This window comes from Macrobrachium rosenbergii, chromosome 23, assembly GCF_040412425.1.
Source record: "Macrobrachium rosenbergii isolate ZJJX-2024 chromosome 23, ASM4041242v1, whole genome shotgun sequence".
NCBI classification, from domain to species: domain Eukaryota; kingdom Metazoa; phylum Arthropoda; class Malacostraca; order Decapoda; family Palaemonidae; genus Macrobrachium; species Macrobrachium rosenbergii.
Genome location: NC_089763.1, coordinates 12,202,011 through 12,226,634, shown reverse-complemented (window position 1 = coordinate 12,226,634; position 24,624 = coordinate 12,202,011). Strand labels below are relative to the sequence as shown.

General features: G+C 39.8%; 1 protein-coding gene and 1 pseudogene across 3 annotated transcripts in view; one reads left to right on the top strand and one right to left on the bottom strand.

The window, feature by feature from the left end:
* The window catches only part of LOC136851274 (gamma-tubulin complex component 6-like), a 366,897-nt gene that overhangs the window by 157,056 nt on the left and 185,217 nt on the right, over positions 1-24,624 (bottom strand). For all 3 annotated transcript variants that reach the window (XM_067125258.1, XM_067125257.1, XM_067125259.1), the window contains exon 16: positions 8,398-9,664. In XM_067125258.1, the coding sequence (XP_066981359.1) occupies positions 8,398-9,664 (1,267 nt within the window). The remainder of the gene's footprint in view (positions 1-8,397; positions 9,665-24,624) is intronic.
* On the top strand, positions 15,003-18,417 carry LOC136850942 (piggyBac transposable element-derived protein 3-like; annotated as a pseudogene).

Here is a 24,624-nt window from a genome sequence, read left to right as displayed (position 1 = left end):
ACAAAGCATCAGCGACGATCGTCAGTCAGAGCGATTTCTTGACGGGTTCGTGTTTTGCGAACTTGTGCAAGTGTTAGCATGTTTGTGACACTTACTACTACAGAGATGTTCCAACGTCGTCAGGACTCTGAAAGGCATGTATTGCCTGTCGGTAGTGAGCGTGTGAGACGCGTTTTAGACTTAGACGCTGGAGAGGGACCCAGCACCCAAGGTGATCCATCTTTTGAACGCCGTGTTGTACGGCCACATGTGGCCAAAAGTGACCGTGGGCCCCAAGGGCCGTACCCTGTGCCTTTTATGACCCCTAGGAAACATCGGGGTGTCCTGAGAGGCATTCGTAAACATTTGGGAGGCCTCCAACAAACGGACATTGATGAATACTTGTTGCAGCTCGAACGAGAGCAGGTGGAAAGTCCTCATTTTGATGGCAGTTGGTCATCTAGTGACGAGGACGTCATGCCCGATGTCAGTGATGATGAGTATTTTTCCCAATGTCCGTTTGTAGAGCCAGAGCATGAAAGTGTGCTCAGTGGTTTCAGTGCTTATGAGGGGAGAGTCTGAGGAGGAGGAGGCACCGATTGTGGCTGGTGGGGACGAGACAGAAAGTGATGGTGAAAGTGAGGAGATGGGCCAGTGGGGAGTGTGAAGTCGTGCCCGGCACGTTTGCCGTGAAGCTAAGCGTTGCGGCAGCCTAGATGAAGGCACGTTCGTCCGTTAAAGTGATGAGGGTGGTTGGAGGACCCCACCCCACCTAAGATGCACCCATTCACGGCAGTACCTGGACTGACCATCCCTGTGCCTCTCACTGCACTGGGGTTCATTCAGCTCTTCCTTATGCGGGAATTGCTGGAATACCTCATTGCAGAGACGGCGGATTACGCTCAGTACTGCCGTGAAGAACTGCAGACGATGTTGTCGTATCGATGGCGGGGCTGCAACCTCACGGACATGGCACATTTTTTGGGGCTCCACATTTTTTTTGGAATGATGGCTGCTGCCGATGTCAGGCAATATTGGAGGCGGGATTTTTTTTAAAGTACGCTAATGTGCCCGGCATTATGCCCTGTGATAGTTTCCTGGCGCTGGACAGGTATTTCAACGCCTTCAACCAAAGGGCCATACCCCGGAATAACCCAGATCGCCTCATCTTAGTCTGCCCAGGGTTGGACTACATTCGTGAACGGTGCCAGTTTCTCGTGGTTCCTTCCAAGAACCTTTCTTTGGATGAGGGGATGATGCCATACAAAGGACGTCTAAGCATAAAAGTGTACAACCCCAAGAAGCCAAAGAAATATGGTGTGAAGTTATTTTTCATTACGGAATCCAACACTGGATACGTCGTTGACTTCTCTATGTATTCCAGGGTCTTCTCCACGCTGCGTGACACTGTCTTCGGTCTTGTGGATCGTTTCCGTAACCAGGGATACCACCTGTTTATGGATAATTATTATAACTCGGTATCCCTGGCCCAGGAACTCTATGAAGCAGGTGTGCATGTCAGTGGTACCCTTCGGTTGGTGCGTGGGGCCCCAAATGTCCTCAAGAGGTTCGCTAGCCACCCGCAACATCTGGCAAGAGGAGAGACAGGGTGGTGGCGGAAGGGAGACGTCTTCGTCATCTGTTGGAAGGGGGTTCGACTCGTGCCCATGATTACGACCAGTCATGAGCCCATCCAAGAAGAGGTCGCTCAGCGGAAGAAGACACGTCGGCAGGGCCAAGTTATGTATGAGGAGTTTTGTGTCCAATGGCCTACTGTCATCAGGCACTACAATAGGCACATCGGAGGAGTTGATCTCTTTGATCAACTCATCCAGTATTATTCCTTCACCAGGAGAACCAGGAGGTGGACACAGAAGCTCCTCAAATACCTCCTTCAGTTGGCCCTCCAGAATTTACATCCTCTACTGTGGGTACAATTCGGACATCCGGAGGTTGAACATCCAGTTTCTCAAGGTGGCGGGAATGCCCTCATAAACTTTAATCCTGAGAGTGGATGAACACCCCCTTGCCCCGAGCTCCAGATCTGCCAAGGATAGGGCAGATGAATTGGAAGGCCAACCCTCGGTCGTCCTGCTCCTGCATGAAACGCCACCCCTGCTGCCGCGCCCCTGCTGTCCCTGTCCTCCTGCGCCCTCCTCACATTCCAATGTCCCGTCAGGTAGTGGACCCTGTGTCAGCTGCAAGCAGGGGATCACACTGGAGCCCCTAGAAGGGCGTAAGCAGAAACAGTGCCGGGTGTGCCATATGAATGGCAGAAGCAGAGACACCCGGTTCGTCTGCCGCACCTGCAAGGTAGCTCTTTGCAGGATCGATGAGTGTGACCGCAAACACCACACTGCGGTAATGTATTGGAGTGCGTCTACCCGAGGGACACTGGGGCTTATAAATCCAAAGGGTGGCCCATCTGCAGTAAGGGGGAGAGCGTCTCCTCCTCCACCTGTACCTCGTCATGTCTAGAGGAAAAAATGCAAGACTCTTCAATGGAGGAGGGAGAAAATAAGAATAGAATGAAGAGTCAGGAGTATTTAGTGAGTATTCTGCATTGATTTTATATTTAATTTTATATTTATTACAAGTTTTTATATATCTGTATTTATTGGTGTGGATACAGTATATTATTTTCGTTTCATGCAAAAAAGTTTTCACCTGCATTCCTTTTATTTATGTATTCTTACCAAATTAATAAAAATATATATATATATATATAAAATATATATATATATATATATATATATATATATATATATATATATATATATATATATATATATATATATATATATATATAAATATATATATATATATATATATATATATATATATATATATATATATATAGAATTATATATGTGTGTGTGGAATTTGTATGTGTATATGTATGAATGTATAATATATATATGTAATTATACATATATTTTTTTATTTTTATTCTGAACAAAAAAAATCTTACATTCTAGTAATATTCTATCATTTACCTTCATTTTGCAACAAACGGGAAGTCTCTAGCACAATATTTCGATTTATGGTGAATTTTAAAAAAACTTTTTTCCTTTGGAAGCTAACTCTCTGAAAATCTCAGAAATTCTTTAGTCACTTTGTCGTTAACCCCATTTTGCACCATTTTCTATTAGCCGTTACATAAAGTTTTATGTATGAAAATATCAAAATAATTTGTCGAAAATGGAATAGGATTATCATAATCTTGACAATTTCATGTAAGATACAACAAAAAATAACTCATGGTTGTAGCTTTTATCAGTTTTGAAATATCTTCATATAAATCACGATAAGTGCCAAAATTTCAACCTTTGGTCAACTTTGTTTCGATCTAAATGGTCAAAAAAATGCAATTGTAAGCTAAAACTCTTACATTCTAGTAATATTCAATCATTTACCTTCATTTTACAACAAACAGGAAGTCTCCAGCACAATATTTCGATTTATGGTGAATTTTTGAAAAAAACTTTTTCCTTACATCCGTGCGCACTAACTCTGCTGAAAATCTCAGAATTCCTTTAGTCACTTTGTCGTAATTTTTGCACCATTTTATATTAGCCGTTACATAAACTTTTATGTATGAAAATGTGGGCAATTTCATATAAGATACAACAAAAAATAACTCATGGTTGTAGCTTTTATCAGTTTTGAAATATTTTTATATAAATCACGATAAGTGCCAAAATTTCAACCTTTGGTCAACTTTGACTCGACAGAAATGATCGAAAAATGCAATTGTAAGCTAAAACTCTTACATTCTAGTAATATTCAATCATTTACCTTCATTTTGCAACAAATGGGAAGTCTCTAGCACAATATTACGATTTATGGTGAATTTTTGAAAAAACTTTTTTCCTACTGTCGTCTTGGCATAGGACTAACTCTACTGAAAATCTCAGAAATTCTTTAGTCACTTTGTCGTAATTTTTGCAATGTTATCTGTTAGCCCTTACATAAAGTTTATATATATGAAAATGTGCACAATTTCATGTAGAATACAACAAAAAATAACTCATGGTTGTAGCTTTATCAATTTTGAAATATCTTCATATAAATCCGATAAGTGCCAAAATTTCAACCTTCGCTCAACTTGATTTCGACTGAAATGGTCGAAAAATGCAATTGTAAGCTAAAATCTTACATTCTAGTAATATTCAATCATTTACCTTCATTTTGCAACAAACAGGAAGTCTCAGCACAATATTTCGATTTATGGTGAATTTTTGAAAAAATTTTTTTAAGTCCAGCTGCATTGCTGGATTCATGCATCATTTTGTGATAATATTTTCTCTGTGTTGCTTTGATCGCATTACAATTTGTTATATACCACAGTCATCGCAATTTAGTGTACACATAAAAAAAAAAATAACTCATTAGCTTTACCCACTTTGCTCACAGCAGAGCATTTGTATACAATTATATATGAATTTTTTTTTGCTGCTGTCATATATTCCAATATTTATATATGATAATGATATTTTTTCATTTCTGATGGTTGCATACTAAACTTCAGGTAATGAGAAAAAAGGAGCCAAAAATGTACTTTTAATCTTAAAAACTAAGCGTGCTGTGATTTTTGAAAAAACTTTCTTTCCGATAGTGAGGCGGCGCTTAACTCTCAAACCCCTCCTCTTCACACGGAGACACTTTTGTAAATAGAAGCTCAGTGTTTAAGGGTTAACCTGGTATGCCAGCCCTACTGACACTGAAGTGATGAGGTGTCAGGCAGTGCCGGACCGGAAGGAGTATATACATCTTGTTTGAGAAAAACCCTATCAACCTGGACACATCCACATAGAGTGGGACAAGGCCTCTGAATGGCTGCAAAGGTGTCCTCCAAGATACAAGCCTCCCTAGATGAAACTGAGACCAAACAATTGACGAAGGAACCCAAGAGAGAAGAGCCTCAACAGATACGTTGAGAGGAACCCTGACACCCGCAGAAGGGTTAACCACCACTACCTTGTTAAAACCCCTCCTGAATAGGAAGCAAGGTTGAATCCTGCTTACTCGACCCTATCAAAGCCATTACCTACGTCTGCCTCCCTCAATGCCTGCCCGAAACAGCCAAAGCAGACCAGATTCTTTTGACTGAGCAATTACCAGTTCTGTCACATATAGCGACTAGAAAATCGTTTAATTCGGTAGTGTAGGCTCCTCCGGAACCTTGGATTGAGGATAAGTGAGGATGAAGTCTACCATCCACTTATACTCATTCTCATTGGCTGAAGGAGAACTTATATCCGGTACCGGATCCTTTTCTTCAAAAGAACAATCCTTGTCAGACTGGTCTGACCAAGCCGGAGGATTGTCGGACTGGTCCGACCAAACCGGAACAGGAAAGAGGCAGGCCGACCCCTAGCAAACGCCGAACCCAAAAACCCGAAACTTGCTACGCCTGGGTGCGTGAGACAGACACCTGATGTGTCAATCGCGAACATACTGGAGGCACCAAAGCAGGTTGCGCAAACCCCGCACCACCCAACGGGGATGACGCAACACCTGGGCAGGCCACACCTGGGCGGACCACGCCCACTCCTGAGAGCGAAGAGGCCACAACACCCGAACCACTCAAATCCGGATGTATCAAAACCGCATGAGAATGGGCATCCAGAACTGAAGACCCAGAATCAACCCCGAACCAACATGGATGCCTAGACGGAGGGACAGAGAAAACCTGCTGGAAAGTTGAGAAAGAAGAAGCCGAAGGAGGGAAGAAGGAAGAAGCCACACTCGGAGTAACCACCGGAGCGCCCAACGCCGACGTTGGACAGATGGAGAAGGTCCCACCCGGACCGAACTCAAAGGAGTATCGAAGGGGAAGTTACGAGGTACCGAACCGAAGGTAACAGAAGAAGGTAAATTATCAACTATCCTGGAGAATGGAAAGGCTGTGGAAATTATCGGTGCTGATACACTGAAAGCTGGCGCAGGCGAATCACCGACTGCCGTAGCATCCGCAAGAATCGCAGAGGACACATTAAAGTTAGGAACCCGTAAAGAATGAAATAAAGAGTTGCTGACGCCTCCGCAAACACCTGAGAAGCAACCAGCCGGACGCCTGAGAAACTACAGGATTCGCAAAAGGTGACAAAGACGACGGATCCGTAAAAAGTACCCCTTCCCTTAACCCTGAAGAGAGAGAGGGAGCCGCTGAAGCTCTAATATACAGGGTTGAAGCAAGAAAACCTTGCTCTGCTGAGTTAAAAGCCAAGAAAACAGGATGAGCAACAAAGACCCCGAAGAGCCCTCCAAAGAGCGGACCGAAAAGAAGATTGAGAAGGGCAATGGAAGAAGGCTTAGAAGAAAATTGAGAAAAAACGGGAAACTTCCGTAGCGGCCGAAGAGGCCATAGATTTCAAAGAAAATAGACTGGTTCTGTTCCCCCCGCCCCTGATAATCTTGATAGACATTATCAAATCAGAAAATTCTTTAAGACATGATCATCACTACTGGAAAAACTCGATCGCCAGAATTACCACCATCGCAAGATAGAAAGAAATTTTAAACCCCCAAAGGAAAAGGAACCTTCGAAGAAGGAGTATTCAAGGAAAAACAAAAATTCAGAACCAGATACATCAGAAACCAAATCTGAACGACCCTCCACGGATCTGGAAACCTTTGTTGCACAGGGCACAAAGCAGGAAATAAAACCGACGATTGATCTAAATGAGAGACCTAAACCCAAAGAAGACCACGTTCAACTACTTTTCCTGAATACTTCCTAAATTAGAATTCCTACCCTTCTGAGTGATTCCTAATTCTAAATTCACCTTAGAACTTATGCTTTTAGAGGGAAGGGGGAAATCTGCTGCCAACACTGCCTGTGCTGCACCGGGGGGCCGGCAGATCTTACCTTCGAGGTTTGCAGTTCTCCATGACCCCCGACACCCGTTATGGCTGGTTCTGGAACAGGCAGGGGGGCTGAAAAAGAACGATTAGTATCTACAACACTATTACTACTATCCTTATCTCTAGTTTCCGTTAATTTAGTCATAAAGCTAGAAAAATAGACTAGACATGCTCAGCTAGTAACTTGTCCTCTAACTTTTTGAATAATTCTTTCATCTGATCTACCGACCAAGACTCGCCGCCTATCTGACTGATACTACACTGTATCTTCCTACATAAAACACAAACAGAATGTCGATCGTGTTTGAGGGTACTCATCCTACGCTTGCAGGACGTGTAGGGCCGATGAGCGTCAGCATCTCCAGCAGAAGAAGGCTCTGTCGTCGAAGATGTAAACAAAGTGGAAGCATCGTGCTAGCAGACAGCGACGTCTTCTTGTTTGACTTATCCAAACGAGTCAAAAGTCAAAATTGGGAAAGAAGTTCCAAATCCTATCAATAAAGTATCTATCCAGGAGAAAATGTGTTGAAAACAGTCCAAATTGTGATCTGATGTCCAAATTTTTAAATGGGGGTCGGGCTGAATGACCAAAAGTTCGCCTGATGTGGGACACACCCACACAGCATGGTGAACAAAAAGCAATTGGGGATCTCTGCCTCACTCGGCCGGGACTTGCAGCAGTGTTGCCAATGGTACTTCAGGTAACTCATTTGACAAGATTTTCCTGTAAGCATTGGTAATGCTGACAGTTAATTACCCACTTAGTGGGTAAAAGCTATGGGGATGTAGTTCGGGCTGGTAGGTGACCAGGGCTAATTCAGGTGTTCAGGGAGTGTTTTGCAATAATAAGATTGTTAATTACTGGAGCTCCTAGGATATAATGCCCAATACCCAGTGCTACCAGCTGACTATTGTTTTCTTTCTTTCCTTTACAAGAAACTAAGTGATATGCAACAATTTAACCTACACAAAAGGCCTAACTGTAAGTAACAGGTTTTTTATAAAACGAAGTTGTAAAATACTACAACCTCGAGCTGTAAACAATACAATATCTGATTTTAGAGGATGTAATCATGAAATATAATGACGAATTATTAGGCATAACTCATATTTTGAAATCAAATTTTTCCAAATATCATAGTTTAATCTGGTTGTTCTCCAATTCTTGACTTTAATCCCTTTGTGTTAACATAACAATACAAAATTTTATCGCAGCTATTGTGACTATGGCAATCAGTAATTACCATTGGGTAACAAAACTAATTTCTTTTTACAACCAACAGTTCATGCCTACAATAACTGCATGAAATTTCTGAATACCTGATAGACAACTAGAAAATCAGAAATAAAAAAACAGTAATATGTTTTAGACCTCTTTTTAACAACTACCGTACACTTTTCATTATTCTATCCATCACCTTAATACATGTAGTACATACAAACACTACAAGGGTTAAACTTATGAAAATTGATAAACATATTGTGCATGAAAATGTTTATAATGTATTCATAACCACCTAAAAGACTGGATGAACCTTCATGACTTACCTGATCTATAAGCACAGGTTTTTCTTCATCAGGTGTTGAAAAAACTGTTGAACCAGATGTTTGCCTGTCATAAGAATGGCAAGACTTATAGGTGGAGGAGCTGGTGGCAGATACTTGACGGCTATAAGACTCACTATCTGTTGAGCCTTCAGTCTTTGTTGCATTTGAATCTGCCATCCCATATTCTGTACCTAAAATTTTCTGTTTATTTATCAGGGCTTCTGCAGACAATATCCTTTGTGACCGACTTATATTTGCAAAATTTTCCTGCAATGTTGAGGACTGGAATTCTTGACTGAAGACTTTCTGTTTTATGAGGGCTGCTTCATTTCTTGTTTCTTGATATTGAGTAAAATTGTTATTTCCTACTGGGATATACATATTACCATTGTCAACATCTTCATTGATACTGTTCAATCCAGTGCTGATGGAATATAAAGGTTTATTATGAACTTCAGTTACTAATGAAGGCTGTGTTAAATTTGAATTCAGCTTATCTGAAGGATGCACTTGATTTCCTAAATTACCATTCTCATCATCATCACCATTACTCACTTTTCCATGTCCAGTTTGCTCATGAACTAGTGAAGTGCCAAAGTTAGCATTTGCATCTCCTATATCAATGCCATACTCTTCTCGCAGCACTTTTTGACGATTACATTCTGAAACAGTTCTAAGAACTTCATTACTTGGTGAGGCCCCTTCCTCATAAATCTCTTCTCTTGGGCTTTCCAATAGCTGAGGATCAAATGACTGTCTTTTTTTACCAAATGGGTTGCCCCAAAAGGACAATTTCCCTCTCACCATTGGGTCACTTCGTTCTTGTGACCGCACAGGATCAATGTCTAACTCTGGAATGTTCTCATCATGTGGAGTATCAACAAAATCTGAGGATGTGCTCATTCTCGAAACACTCATGTCACAGCCTGATGTTGACTCTTCTGTCGGACTTGGCTCTACATACTCAATGCGGTTATGATCTATTCTGAGGAGTCCTTCTTTAGCAATTGCATCATTGGCCTGAAGCTGACCATCTCTGTCTTTCCCAAATAAGGATTTAACTTCAACTTTTACGTTCACATTACTTCCATCCAAAATATCAGCAACCTCTGTTACTGTATCCTCTGTTTCTCTGGTCCATTCATAATCTATAAGGAATTTTTTTCTTGCTTCATTCAGCTGCAAACGATCCACCTTCCATCGAGCAAGAGTTTCCCGCTGCTCAGCCACTTTCATAAGCTGTTCATAGTACCTTTCAATCTTCACTCTGAAAAGAGAAATTAAACAACTTTAGTATTATTAACTTCCTCTTCAGAGGTAAACAATAATACATGCTCCAAAGAGGATCCTTAAATTTATAAATAAATTAAATATCCTTAAATTAAAAAAAAATAAATTAAATACATGTCTAATTAAAACACAGTAATTGTTTCTTAATTTTTTGAAAGTTCAATGACATACATGAGTAATTAAAATAAAGTAGTCTATAAATCAATTATAGGATTATACAATCTTTAAAATTTCAAACCATGTTTCTTTGGCTCTATTCTTTTACATGCTTCACAAAGACTAACCACATGGTAGTCTGTTGTAAAACAGAAAACAGAATATACAGTTGTCTTCTGGGGATGAAACCAGGATGATACATACTATGTAATCTAATACATCATCGTGAGATGGCAATTAGATTCTAATAATACAGAACTGAAATGTGGTCTCAAAATCTATAAAAATTTAAAAAGGCAAGATGTACTTACCTAATTACAACAAAATAGTTGCAATATAAAAACAAAAATTAAGTAAACAGGGATTTCAAATGTAACTTTCAAAATTTTATTAGTAGACTGCTTCAAGGATTTCTAACTCAGTTACTTTAAGCTATGATGAAAAGCTACATTCTCTATGCAATTCAGCTTTGTTGGGAAACAAATTTTTATTCATTTTAATTAATTCTTCAGTTACTCCTTGTCATTTAATTTGATTTAAAAGTTTGACCAGAAGATTGACAACCAATAGAGGCATCTGGCCAGTTGTCTAGGTGTATGCACTGTGGTCTTGGGCTTTCACAATCTAACAAGTTGGGGTAACTAAAGAGTCAACTGCACAGCAGTAAAGTATCTTACGATTACTGGGTTAGTATGAAAAACATGCTTTAACTTGTAAAAACATTGTTTTTTTATAGCATAGTCGCTTGTTTCGTCCTCAAGGAGTTACCTTCCATGGTCTACCAGAGCTCCATGGTGACCAAACTAATATCAAAGAATTCTCTTCTAGTTGGTCTTTTTGGGGAGGTATTGTGCTGTAATGATTAACATTATAACACCTGATGGAGTATACAATGGACTCAAGGGATAAGAGGGCACTTTTCCTTATCTTCAGCGAAGCTGAACCTAGTTTTTCCAGCGTCAAGGAACCTGCAAGAAAGCGAAGTGATTATTGCGCATGTGTGTCCACCCTTGTTTACAACCGAGCCGGTAAAGACCAGGGAGCCATTACTTTCTATTGGTCAATAGCGAAGGGTTTATGTCGTTACCAGCACTCCGAAAAAATTCTACTTTTTCTCCAATTTCATTAGCGAGGATCATGGAAACATAAAAAATAGCAAGATAAGTGCTAAATATTAAGTTCCAGTTTAAAGTTTCAGTTTTAAACTTTTAGAATTGATAATTTACATGTGAAAGCCGGAACCTGGTTCTTACTCATCGGTGATTGCTAGTTTCGTAAAGCGAAAATTATTTTAAATTCTAACTAAATGTTTTAACTTGAAGAAATGTTCCACAAATTATTAATATCGAAAATCCTTTTAGATTATATGATGTTTAGGCATTACGTGAGAATAATTTAGACTAGATTAATAGTGGATGTTGTCTGTAGCCTATGACCTAGGATTGCATATCCTTAAGTGGCCTAACGTAGACCAAGGACCCTAGGATCAGATAACAACAATATCTGGGCAAAATAAATCGATAGCCTAACAATAAGGCTACATATTAGTATAAATTTTTCCTTTTATATAAGCCTGTGCACTCGAGCATGATCTAAACAATCCATGACTAGGCAGTACCTTATATTAAGTTAAGGGGAGCGCACTCTTCGATTTTTGATGAATATTTTTGAAATTTAAAAAAAAATGGTTAAATGGCCGTAAGACATGAGCAACACCTTCGTTATCACGTGACCAACGCATTTTTTCGAAATATTAAAATTGATGGGGTTTTGGGCCTCCGGCCCCCACACGGTGAGGTAGAGCTGACGTTTGGCTCCTAATGACTTACTGTATTGTCATTTTTTTCTTTATTCGCCTAATTTATTAACTATTTTGATTTTTATATCACTTTATCTCCTATGTCTGGCAGCATCTGGCAACAACAATGGCTTGTTCCTTGGTGAATGCATGGTAGGAGACAGGGTTGCCCCCAAATGTTGAAAGCGGGTGGTGGGCAACATTTTACTCTGAGCAATTTTTTCACTATTTGCAGTGTTTTTTGCAGTTTTTTTTTTTTACATCCAGTAACTCTAAATACCATCTATATACTTTCACCTTCAAAAATACGCTCACAGTTGATGAAATGAATAAAGGATGATGAAAAGGGAGTATATGATGACAAGTTCACTATATCAAATCTCAGTTAGATAAAATAGTGTTGGGTATTAGGTGCAAGGTAGGAAATTGCAGGGGTAAAGTTCAAAGTCTCTGCCAATAGATGGGATACTGATATTTTAATGAAGTGCCAATCGTGCAGGTTTACAGTTAGTGCCCCAGCAAAGCGAATTAGCAATGGAAAACCTCAGCACCATCAATTGGGTGAGATAAATATTGAGGAAATTGAACACAACTTTGGCTATGAGAAATTCAACTTACTAACACATCTGTTTGGCACAAGTGAAAGTATAGAGTAAGTTCTTCATTCGAGAGACAAAAAGGCTTGAAAATCAAACTCCAAAGACCAAACAAGTGAAAAAAATGACTGAAAATGAGTCAAGAATATCAGCTTGGTAGCTACTAAACTTTTAGTTTCTTAGTAGTTTCAAACCAGGCAACAATGAGTTAGGTGGTACTTGATGATACCCTTGCCTCGAGCGAATAATACCCCTTTTTATAAAGGGGGGGGGGGTGACCTGGAGCCAGAAATCAACCAAAATAATGCTCTACGATAAGTTTTTTCCACGAGTACCAAAAAAAAAAATACTTGTTGACCTTCACGGTCGTTTTTCTCAGTTTTCACTTTTTTGCACTTCAAACACGAACTACTTTTTTATTTTTAGGTCAATTTTAAAGTTAAATATACCATTGGAAAGAGGAAAGAAAGATGAATATTTGTTTGGGGCTAGGTTTTTTCTTAGGTTGACGAGGAACCCGTGATAATCAAATTATACAAATTTGGGGGGGAATCCCCCCTTGCCCCCACCACAAAAAAAGAAAAGTAGAAAAACTCTTCCCAATATTATTTTCATACTATGATATACTTTGTGTGTATGAAGCCGCATTGCAATAGCTCTAAAAATGAAGGAGGTGAATCATTTTTAATTTTTTTATGTTTTTTATTTTTTTAATAAAATCCAAAATAATCATCCGATCACTCAAATTTTTTCTGGAACATCACCTTATATATATGTATAACATATAAAAACTTCATAAAAATTGGGGCATTATTTCTATGTAAGCGTGCGCTCCCCTTAAGTGATAACTTTTTACGAAACATCCCATTTTTGGACTAAATCATTAGCCTAGACCATGTAACCTTGGACTAGATGAAATAGTAATCTGTGCTGGATGAGACGGTAGCCTACCTTTAAGGAACAGTAATTGTGTTTTATGTAACCCATACCCTTAAGTGTGAATTAAACAATCTGGATTAGGCAGTAGCCTACATTAGAGTAATTGATAGCCTAGCTATAAGCTTACATATTAGTGAGTTACTGTTTTATATAGTAGACCAAATAGCCTAGGATTGGATATAAACAACCTGTGTTAGACAAAAAATAGTAGACTAACTATAAGGTTACATATTAGTAAGTTTCTGTGTTTATACAGCCAATACATTTAAGAGTGATCTATAATAATCTGGATTAGGCAATACCCTATACTAGGCTAAGAAAGAACAATTAAGCCTAGGATTATATATAAAAAGTATCCTAGGCTCAATAAAATAACCTAATTTTTTACGACTCGGTAGCATATCTGTAAGCCACATACTAATAGGGTCTTGTGTAGCCTATATCCTTAAAGGTGATATAAACCTAGAACAGATAGTAGCCTAACCAGACTAAGTAGGAACCCCTTTTAAAGGAATATCCTACTATTAGCATAAAACAGCAATGACTGAACATCAGATAAAAGGGTAGTCTCAGCCACATAAAACAGAAAACCATCTTACAAGAGGGTTATTTTCTGTATAGTGTAGTTTACATCCTCAAGTTTTAAATAAACCTAGAACAGGCAGTACCCAAAAATAGGTTAAGTGAGAACCTTCTAAGAAACCCTATATTCTTAGTTTAACGTAGAAGCATTAACCTAAGCCATATAAAACAGTAGCTTGGGATAGTTTAATCAGCTCATAGCAGTTATTGTGAATGGCATAACAATTAGAATTAAAAAGGACTAACAGTGTGTAAATAATACAGCCATATACAGGTATGAAAACTAACCTAAACCTTAGAGGGTTTAAGTTAAATAGATATTTAATTAAATGTATTACAACTAAACACTTGTAATCAAGATAACCTGTAATATGGAACCTATATGAGGAACTACATAAGTGTACCTCATTAAAAACAATTAATACTAACTAGCTTCTAATAACAACTTGTTTTATATCACTACAAGGCTGGCATTAGGCAGGACCCTCAGCTCATGTGTTCCATAGCAAATTGCTCAGTTCACTTTTTGCCAGTGGGTACGGCCCATACCACCTGCCATGAGCACAGTCCTTGTAAAAAAACAAGGAAAACCTGCTTGGTCGCCAGATATGTGCGAGATTTTTTAGTAAGCTCCTGGCAGCAAGTTTTAAGGACAAAACAGCTCTTTCTAAGTTGTCTCGATGGGTCCTAGGGTTCAGTAAGGGTGAGGAAGGGGGAGATTATATTTTTCCAGCAGAATTCTGGCAGCAGATATTTAGCCCTTTCTCAGAACAAGATCTATGTTTGGGCCAAAACCCAGTAACATCAGTCCCAAGTACCTCACAGGTGAAGCCCGAGGAGGAAGTAGAGGAATTTTTACATGGGGTTGACATTCTTAATAAAGAATATGAAGTGGACATTGCCACTGAAATGGCCCTGCTGAACCCAGAAGGATCAGGGACACAAATTTTAGCTAGTCATGGGAGAAACCTTCCAGAAGGAATTCTATTCCCCATCCAGCTATTGATGCTGAATAGGATCTTTCCCCCAAGAGGGATACTAGGATTCACCTAACTCTGACTGAGATAACTACATTTTCGGAGGGGTATAGTACTTACCCAGGACATCTGCCCCAGCTGAAGCTCAGTTAGATTGCACAAGCTCCCCCAACAGGGATACACAGTTTGCAGCATTTGATCAATTCCGTAAGGAAATTGACTGACATCATAGATGTCTTTGCCATGGAACAGCAATATATAAGGGACATGAAGCATGATTCCAAAAAGGAAATTAAATCAGTCATATGCACCCCAAAGTGTAAAAGTACTGCTTTCTGTAACTCAGAAGTGGGTGTGGATATAAATGCTGCCCAAACAAGGTCTAATGTTAAAATTCCAACTGGAAACAAGAAAATGGTCAGTTTGGAATACAGAACTTCAGATCGAAACATAATTGGGGCTCCAATACTTACCCCTGATAATACTAACAATCCTTGGCGAGATACCTCCATGTACATTTTCTCTCCCGATGGCAAGTACATAATTAATGAGAGAAAAACTATGACCGAAGTTGCACATGTAGAATTTAGAAACAGGGCAGCATTCCCTAATACAGAATGGCACCTGGTGCCATCTTCACCAGATATGAAGAAATCACTAACAGAAACAGTTTTCTTACCTGCGCCTATAGCATTAAAAGCTATAGAAAACACCCTTTACCAGCTCAACGAAAAATGGATCTCTAATTCCATTTTGAATAAAACACAAGTTAAGTTACCCTTTACCGACCAAGTGTCCCGTACGGGCTCTTAAAATTGGCTACTTTTGGGAACTCGTGGCCAACAAGCTTATGCATGTATGAAATTGACTATCTGGTACCTTATTGTCACACCTCCCAACTCTTCAAATCAACCAATCAGAAGACAGCACTGTCCATGGGGTGGGGCGTGTGTGCTTTTGAATCACCACCAGTCTCTTAAATGACGTGATAGGTGCAGTCACGCTAAAATTGTTCGAAGGATCCCCACACCCGTTGTAATCATGGTAAGTACACAGTTTTTCATAGGTTGTTGTTGAATGATGTGTCTTCATGCTGAAGTGTTTTCAAGGTGATGTGATAATATTTAGTATTTGAAATCATAGCCGTAATAAGTATACATCCCGCACAGGCTACCGGTCCGTAATAGTAAAAGTATGGCGCAACACCCGACGCCTCAAAAAATTTTTTCAGAAGCTAATTGCTTTTATTTTTTTAGCAGATTAGGAGTGATATGTTTTATGGGTGAAGGAATGCTGCCTTGGAACACAGGGAGGAAGTGCGCACGGCATGGATAGCCCCAGAAGATGCCGAAGATAGTGATGTTGATGTGGAGGTAGACAGTGACTGTGAGGACCCAACATACCAACCTGATGAGGACGAGCTGGCTGACACGGAATTTCTTCAGCCTACTACTTCACAAGGTTAGTATCATAACAACATCATGTATTTTTCATTGTTGAGGATTACATATCATTTATACATATCATTCTATTTATTTTACACAGTGCCAACACTCTATTTATTTTACACAGTGCCAACACACTCATACACATGCACACACTCATACACATGCTCACACTCATACATACACAGATGCACACACTCATACATACACAGATGCACACACTCATACAGATACACATAACTTCATGTGTTTTTGAAACTTTTCATTGTTGATGGATTACATATCATTCTATTTATTATACATATCATTCTAGTTATTATACATAGAGCCAACACACTCATACACATGCACACACTCATACAGATACACATAACTTCATGTATTTTTGAAACTTTTCATTGTTGATGGATTACATATCATTCTATTCACTATACACAGTGCCTACACACACACATACACACACACATGCACACACTCATACACACATGCACACACATACACACAATAACACACTCATTGTCCACACACACAACACAATCATGATTTATTGTCTGTATTACTAATGTGACTCTTTTCTTATTTCAGGTGGCCGTCCTGTCCCTGTTGCAGTGCCACACCCTATGCCAGATGTGGTAGATAGTGCTGCTGATGTACCATCCGTCCCTAGCAGGAACAAGAAAGCTCGGCCTCATCAGTGGAAGAAAGAGGACATCAGTAACCAGCCCCTGCCTGATTATGTTCATGAACGCCCTTGTTATTTGAGGGCACCAATGGAGTACTTCCTCCAGTTCTTCACAAATGAACTGGCGGAACACACTGTATATCAAACAAACCTGTATGCCAGGCAGAAGGATGTTGGGGAACTTCAACATCACGGAGGCTGAACTCAAGGTGTTCATGGTGCCATCATTTTCATGGGGCTCGTTCCATTGCCCAGTATAGTTGACTACTGGGCTGTCCACACTAGGGTTCCACAGATTGCTGACTGCATGTCCAGGAACCGCTTCAAGGCAATCCGGTCTAACCCCTCCACTTCAGTGACAACGACTTGGCAGCAGGGTCAAGGGACAGATTCCTGAAGGTTCGTGCAATCTTCAGCAAGGTCACCAGGGAGTTCCTGAAGGTTGCTGAAACTCCTGTACAGTCTATTGACGAGGTCATGGTTGCATACAAGGGGACCACAGCTGGTAACCTTCGCCAGTATGTAGCCAAGAAGCCAGACAAGCGGGGCTACAAACTTTTCTGCAGGTCCAGTGTGGATGGATTTGTACATGACATCCTCATGTACCAAGGAGAGTCCACATTTTCAAGTCACCACACCACACCACACTGTCTGAAGAGGAGGAGAAGATGCCAGCCACTTTCAAGTTCGTTGTCGCCTTGGTGAAGACCCTCAAGAATCCCAAGACCACTGCAGTGTATGCTGACAATTACTTCACAAGTTTATCCTTGGCTGAGTACCTGAGGTCCCAGTATCAGTGTCGGTATGTGGGCACTGCAAGAGAAAATAGGGTTGGCTTCCCACCTCTGATGACTGTGAAGGATATGTCTAAGAAGACAGTAGCGAGGGGCACACTTGATTTTGTCTCTTCTGAAGGGATCCTTGTGGCTAGGTGGAAGGACAACAACATTGTGACTGTGCTGTCTACTGATGTCGGTGTGGAGCCTGTTGCTGACATTCAACGGTATAACAGGGAGGAGAAGAAGGTTGGTGTACCCTGTCCAAATGTCATCACCAAGTACAACAGCCGAATGGGTGGCATCGACAAAAGTGACATGCTGACCCACCTCTACAAGACCCCTTCAAAGCAAAGAGGTACTATATGAGGCTCTTTGCATACATTAGACCTCATAATATGTAATGCCTGGCTTCTGTACAAGAGGGACTGTTTGGCATTGCAGTCCAACCCTATGCCCCTCAAGGACTTCCCGCCTCTCCATCGCCTTTGGCACTGAGGTCTTACAAGGTCAACCCCACCAGAGTCACCAGGGTTTCCCTTACTCAGCGAGATGTCCCTTCACCGAAGAGGGGCCAGCGAGCTGTTGTGCCTACCGTTGCAGAACATCAGGATGCCACTAAACTGCATATGCCTTTGTATGTCAAGGCTAGGCAGACCTGTAAGTTTTGTTCCTGTAAGGGCCACATCCACAGGTCCCGGTGGGTGTGTGAGGACTGTAAAGTGGCACTGTGTCTGACTGATGCAAGGAACTGTTTTGCACTCTTCCACAAGGAATAACTTTTGTAAATATTGTATATATTTTGTGTAAGTTTGTATGTTGTGAAGTCTTGTAAGTTTGTTATTGTCTATTTTTATGCTAACCTATGTAAGTCTAAGCTGTAAATTATAATTACTAACACATTTCACTGCCAGTATTACTTGTATATTTTTTTTTATTTTTATAAAATAAAGTATTCAACTATCCCAGGGTATCTTTTATACATCAATAGAGGGAAAAACCAGAAAAAATTCATAATAAACACAGTAGCAAGTCATATTAATGTCAAACACAATAAATTCATCATGGAAATTGGTAAAAGGTGAGTATATAAAGAGTGGTATTATCGGGAAAAGTTTACCGTTATGGTCCGAAGTGTCCCGTACAGGATGAGCGTGGTCCGTCGGAGCTTGACCGAGGCATCCGTGACGGGATACTTCATTGAATGCAATTGTTTGCCAAGTTTTGCAAGATTTCAAAAATGCACAAGAATGATTTGATCTTGTATTTTGATATACTATCACATACTAAGAGGGTTTTTTGAAATTTCCCATAAAACCTAGGGTGGACTTTAAAGGGTTAAGTATACCTTAGTTTTACCAGACCACTGAGCTGATTAACAACTCTCCTAGGGCTGGCCTGAAGGATTAAACTTATTTTGCGTGGCTAAGAACCAATTGGTTACGTAGCAACGGGACCTACAGCTTATTGTGGAATCCAAACCACATTATAGAGAGAAATGAATTTCCATCACCAGAAATAAATTCCTCTAATTCTTCATTAGCCGGCCAGAGACTCGAACTCGGGCCTAGCAAGTGCTAGCCCACAACTCTACCGACTCGCCCAACGAGGAACTAAAAAATGCTCGCCAAGTAGCCCCAGCTTTCTGTCCTTTCATTTTCAAAATTATTAATCATGTGAAGACAGATTTTCAGAATTTGTAGTGACTAAAAACAAGAGACAATGGCAGAATTAATACCATTTGCCCTGGTCATCTTGGTTTTGGGAAATTCCACCAAGGAATAGGCAATGCTACAACTCCCTTTTGGAAGAAAAAAGCTCCCTTTAGATATAGCTACGCAGCAGTTTGGGGCCCCTATGAGAAGACTCTCTGAGGGGACAGCCTCATCAGAATTGTATGCTAGGCTCCGACTCCTTAGTATTATAACCTCTACCACCTTGCCGGAAGTTGCCACCTAAAGGCTTCCAGAAGATCCCAGGATAATTTTTGCTTTTGAGGCCAAGAGTCTTATGAGAACTCGATGGGAAGCACTCTGTGACTTCCTAGAATGGCACATAAAAGTGCAAATGGAAGCACTGGAGGGTTCCAACAAATCACTCTCCAATGTCACTGCATTATTACATTCTAACCCCTTCTGTAAGGACCTGTTTGAGGAGTCTGTTGTATCTCAACTCACGAGCAAGCCCGCCAACACAATTGTACAGTGTATGCTCTTCTAGGGAAAGGGGAATTCAGGAAAAAAGAACCAAAAATTTCCCTTTACCCAACCCCCAAAAAAGGCTTGCTTTGATAAAAAATCATACAAGCCTTCAGTCACCCACAAAAGTTTTCCTCAAAAAACAGGTAGGTGGTCAGAAGGGACAATTCCCTACAAAGGGACAACAACAACAACAGCAAGGACATCCTTTTCACAAGTCCAAAAACTATCTTATAGGGGGGAAAAAGGAAAAGCAACACCTGAAATGTCTATTAACCCTTTAACGCCGACTGGACGTATTTTACGTTGACAAAAGTTGTCTGTCGGGTGCAGAGTGGACGTAAAATACGTTGACTACAAAAAGTTATTTTAAATATTTGCGGAAAAATACTCATAGGCCTCGTTTCCAAAAAATTTTAAAACAAGCGCCTTGAGGGATGCTGGGAGTTCACGGATCACACTGCTGTTTTGTTTACAAGCGTGACCCAGCTTTGCATGCACGTATTTCTTTCTTATCCCAAAAGAAAGCATCAGCTAACTCTGCTGAAAATCTCAGAATTTCTTTAGTCACTTTGTCGTAATTTTTGCAATCATGTTCTATTAGACTTTACATAAAGTTTTATATATGAAAATGTGTGCACTTTCATGTAGAATACAACAAAAAATAATTCATGGTTGTAGCTTTTATCAATTTTGACATATTTTCTTATAGATCACGATAAGTGCCAAAATTTCAACCTTCGGTCAACTTTGACTCGAACGAAATGGTCGAAAAATGCAATTGTAAGCTAAAACTCTTACATTCTAGTATTATTTAATCATTTACCTTCATTTTGCAACAAACGAGAAGTCTCTAGCACAATATTCCGATTTATGGTGAAGTTTTGAAAAAAACTTTTCCTTACGTCTGTGCTAACTCTGCTGAAAATCTTGTAAGAGCCTGACGCCGTCTCTTCCAAACACGTGTGTGTTCGTCGTCCATCGGAGTGGACAAGACAACAAGAGCATCTCGTTTTCTTTCTCTAAAGGAATGGGATTTCAACCATACAATATTTCCGTCTGTTTCTCCCTAACCATTGTTGTCTTGATGTATGTACAATTACCACTACTTGCATTGCCATGCAAGCATTCTAATCATGTACTCATAATGTTCCAACAAATCTTCTGTATCAAACTGTGTGTATGTTTCTGTTTGTGAAGACACCAAACATCTCGCCACTCCGATGGACGACGAACACACGTGTTTGGAAGAGACTGCGTCAGGCTCTTACAATCTCAGAAATTCTTTAGTCACTTTGTTGTAATTTTTGCAGTTTTCTATTAGTCGTTACATAAAGCTTTATATATGAAAATGTGTGGAATTTCATGTAGAATACAACAAAAAATAACTCATGGTTGTGGCTTTTATCAATTTTGACATATTTTCATATAAATCACGTTAAGTGCCAAAATTTCAACCTTTGGTCAACTTTGACTTGACCGAAATGGTCGAAAAATGCAATTGTAAGCTAAAACTCTTACATTCTAGTAATATTTAATCATTTACCTTCATTTTGCAACATACAAGAAGTCTCTAGCACAATATTGCAATTTATGGTGAATTTTTGAAAAAAACTTTCTCCTTACCTCCGCACGCGCTAACTCTGCTGAAAATCTCAGAATTTCTTTAGTCACTTTGTCGTAATTTTTGCACAGTTTTATATTAGCCGTTACATAAAGTTTTATATATGAAAATGTGTGCAATTTCATGTAGAATACAACAAAAAATAACTCATGGTTGTAGCTTTTATCAGTTTTGAAATATTTTCATATAAATCACGATAAGTGCCAAAATTTCAACCTTTGGTCAACTTTGATTTCGACGAAATAGTCGAAAAAAATGCAATTGTAAGCTAAAACTCTTACATTCTAGTAATATTCAATCATTTACCTTCATTTTGCAACAAACGAGAACTCTCTAGCACAATATTTCGATTTATGTTGAATTTTTGAAAAAAGCTTTTTCCTTACATCTGCGCACTCTAACTCTGCTGAAAATCTCAGAATTTCTTTGGTCACTTTGTCGTAATTTTTGCACTGTTTTATATTAGCCATTTCATAAACTTTTATGTATGAAAATGTGCACAATTTCATGCAGAATACAACAAAAAATAATTCATGGTTGTAGCTTTCATCAGTTTTTAAATATTTTCATGTAAATCACGATAAGTGCTGAAATTTCAACCTTCGGTCAACTTTGACTCGACCGAAATGGTCGAAAAATGCAATTGTAAGCTAAAACTCTTACATTCTAGTAATATTCAATAATTTACTTTCATTTTGCAACAAACGATAAGTCGCTAGCACAATATTTCGATTTATGGTGATTTTTGAAAAAAAAATTTTTTTACGTCCGTGCATTACGAATTCATGCATCATTTTGTGATAATATTTTCTCTGTGTTGCTTTGATCATTTTACAGTTTGTTATATACCAAAATCATCGCAATTTAGTGTACAATACAACGAAAAAAAATAACTCATTAGCTTTAACCGTTTTGCTCACAGCCCGTTTTGTATACAATTATATATGAAATTTTTTTTCGTCATCATATATTCCAATATTTATATATGATAATGATATTTTTTCATTTCTGATGGTTGCATACTAAACTTCAGGCAATGAGAAAAAAAAGGAGCCAAAAATGAACTCTCAATCTTAAAAACTAAGCGTGCTGTGATTTTTTGAAAAAAACTTTCTTTCTGCTTCAGCACAAACTCTCAAACCCCGTCGGCATACGGCAGACACTTTTGTAAATAGAGGCTCGGCGTTTAAGGGTTAAAATCAAAGGCAGAGGAAGAGGCGGATACCAATAGGAATTGTATGGTTGGGGTCGGCTTCAACGACATCACAGACAATGGAAGTTTTTTCCCTTTGGTGGGACAGCATTATTTTCAACGGGCTGAGGTAGAAACAGTCTCGTCCCTCCCCCTCCTTTAAAGGGGTTCTTCCAAAAACCAGACCCATCCCTGGAAGATTACAGGCAGAAAGGCCTTGTTAATGGGGCCCATAGAGAAACATGCGTATATTCACCACCAAAAGTTTTAGATAACTTCTGTTGCCCAGGTAAGTTCAATCATTCCAAAAGGGACTTGGACAAATTCTATAGATCTGAAAGATGCATACTGGCACATCCGTGTCCCCGTCCCTGTTCCCTTCCGCCCCTTCCTATGGTTCCAGATAGGGAAAGATACGTACAGATTCAAAGTCATGCCCTTTGAGCTAAACACTGCCTAAAGAATTTCTTACAAAATTAGCAACGGTATTTGTTCAAGAACTCAAACAAAAAGGAATACAACTAATAGCCTACCTAGACAACTGGTTGATCTTGAGGCCCACAAGAAAAGAGTGCTTGAAAAACCTAAGAGCAATGGTCAACAGACTACAGTCAAAAGGTTTTATAATAAATTGGAAAAAATCCTGCCTCACGCCCAACAGACACTTTTAGTGGCTGGGACTGTGTTGGGATACTCTTCACAGCCTGTTGTCACTCCCCATCATACTCAAAAAGGAATAAGGCAAGTACTAAAAAGGTTCCTTGCACAGCCCAGAGTTTCCAGATGGCAATTAAAAGGTATGATGGGCCAGCTGCAGCTCACATCAGTAATAGATCCAATACTTAGATTGCAACTAAAAATGTGAACAAATTCTGGTTATCACATGCAAGAAAAAAGATGAGGGACAGACCTCATCAAAAGATTAAAAAAGTTGGGGAGATACTTCGACTTTGGATGCGGAAGAAATCTCTGGCAAAACAGATCACCCTGACTCTATAGAGGGATGAAGAAATTTGTTTTTATTTAGCATTTTCCAACGTTTTGTGAGAGAGAGAGAGAGAGAGAGAGAGAGAGAGAGAGAGAGAGAGAGAGAGAGAGAGAGAGAGAGAGAGAGCCAGGGGTAATTGTCGTTGTGAGTGGTTGGTTGTTGGAGTTGGTTTTACGGCTGTCTCTCTGTCTGTCGGTCTGTCGGGAGTTTTTCGTTTTTTGGGAAGTCTTGGGCAGTTGAGGTCCAACCTTGAAAGTGAACGGGAGTTCGTCTGTTTTTTTGGGACCACATTAATGGTTCATGTGTCTTCTTTTTTTTTTTGTTGGTTCGTTGTTGGTGGAGGGTCGGTTTAAGTTTTTTGTTTCGTGGGTGTGTGCTGTGATTGGCGATCGTGGACCTTATCCATCTCCAGCAACCAAGATCTGGGTGAGTGTTGCGTGTTGTGTTGTTTGTGGGTGTGAATTGAGCCACATAATATTTGGCGCCCAACGTGGGGCAGCTGGTATTGCAGCTGCAAGTGAGATTGGTGGCTGGTAGTGTGACTGAAGAGAAGGATGGAAGAGGAACTGGTAAGGTTGAGAGAGGAGAATACGTGGTTGAGGGGTGAGAATGAGAGATTGAGGAGTCAGTTGGAGGAGGTGGAGGGAATGCTAAGAAGTGCAAAAGAAGAAATGAAAGGGGAGATGAAAGAGTCAGAAGAGAGAATGGAAGAGAGAATGGAAGAGAGGATGGATAAAAAAGTTGGAGGAATGATGAAAAGTGTGGAAGAAATGATGAAAGGTATGTTCAAGGGTGTTTTTGGAGAAGGGGCTGTTGGAGGCAGGTTCTCTGGAACGTGTGAAGGGGCAAGAGAGAAAGAAAAGGAGGAAGAAGTGAATGGAAGCATGAGTGATGAAAGTGATATGGGAATAGGAAGTAAGAAACGAGGGAATGAGAGGCAGGGTAAGGAAAAGGGGAATGAAAAGCAAGGGAAGGAACAGAGGG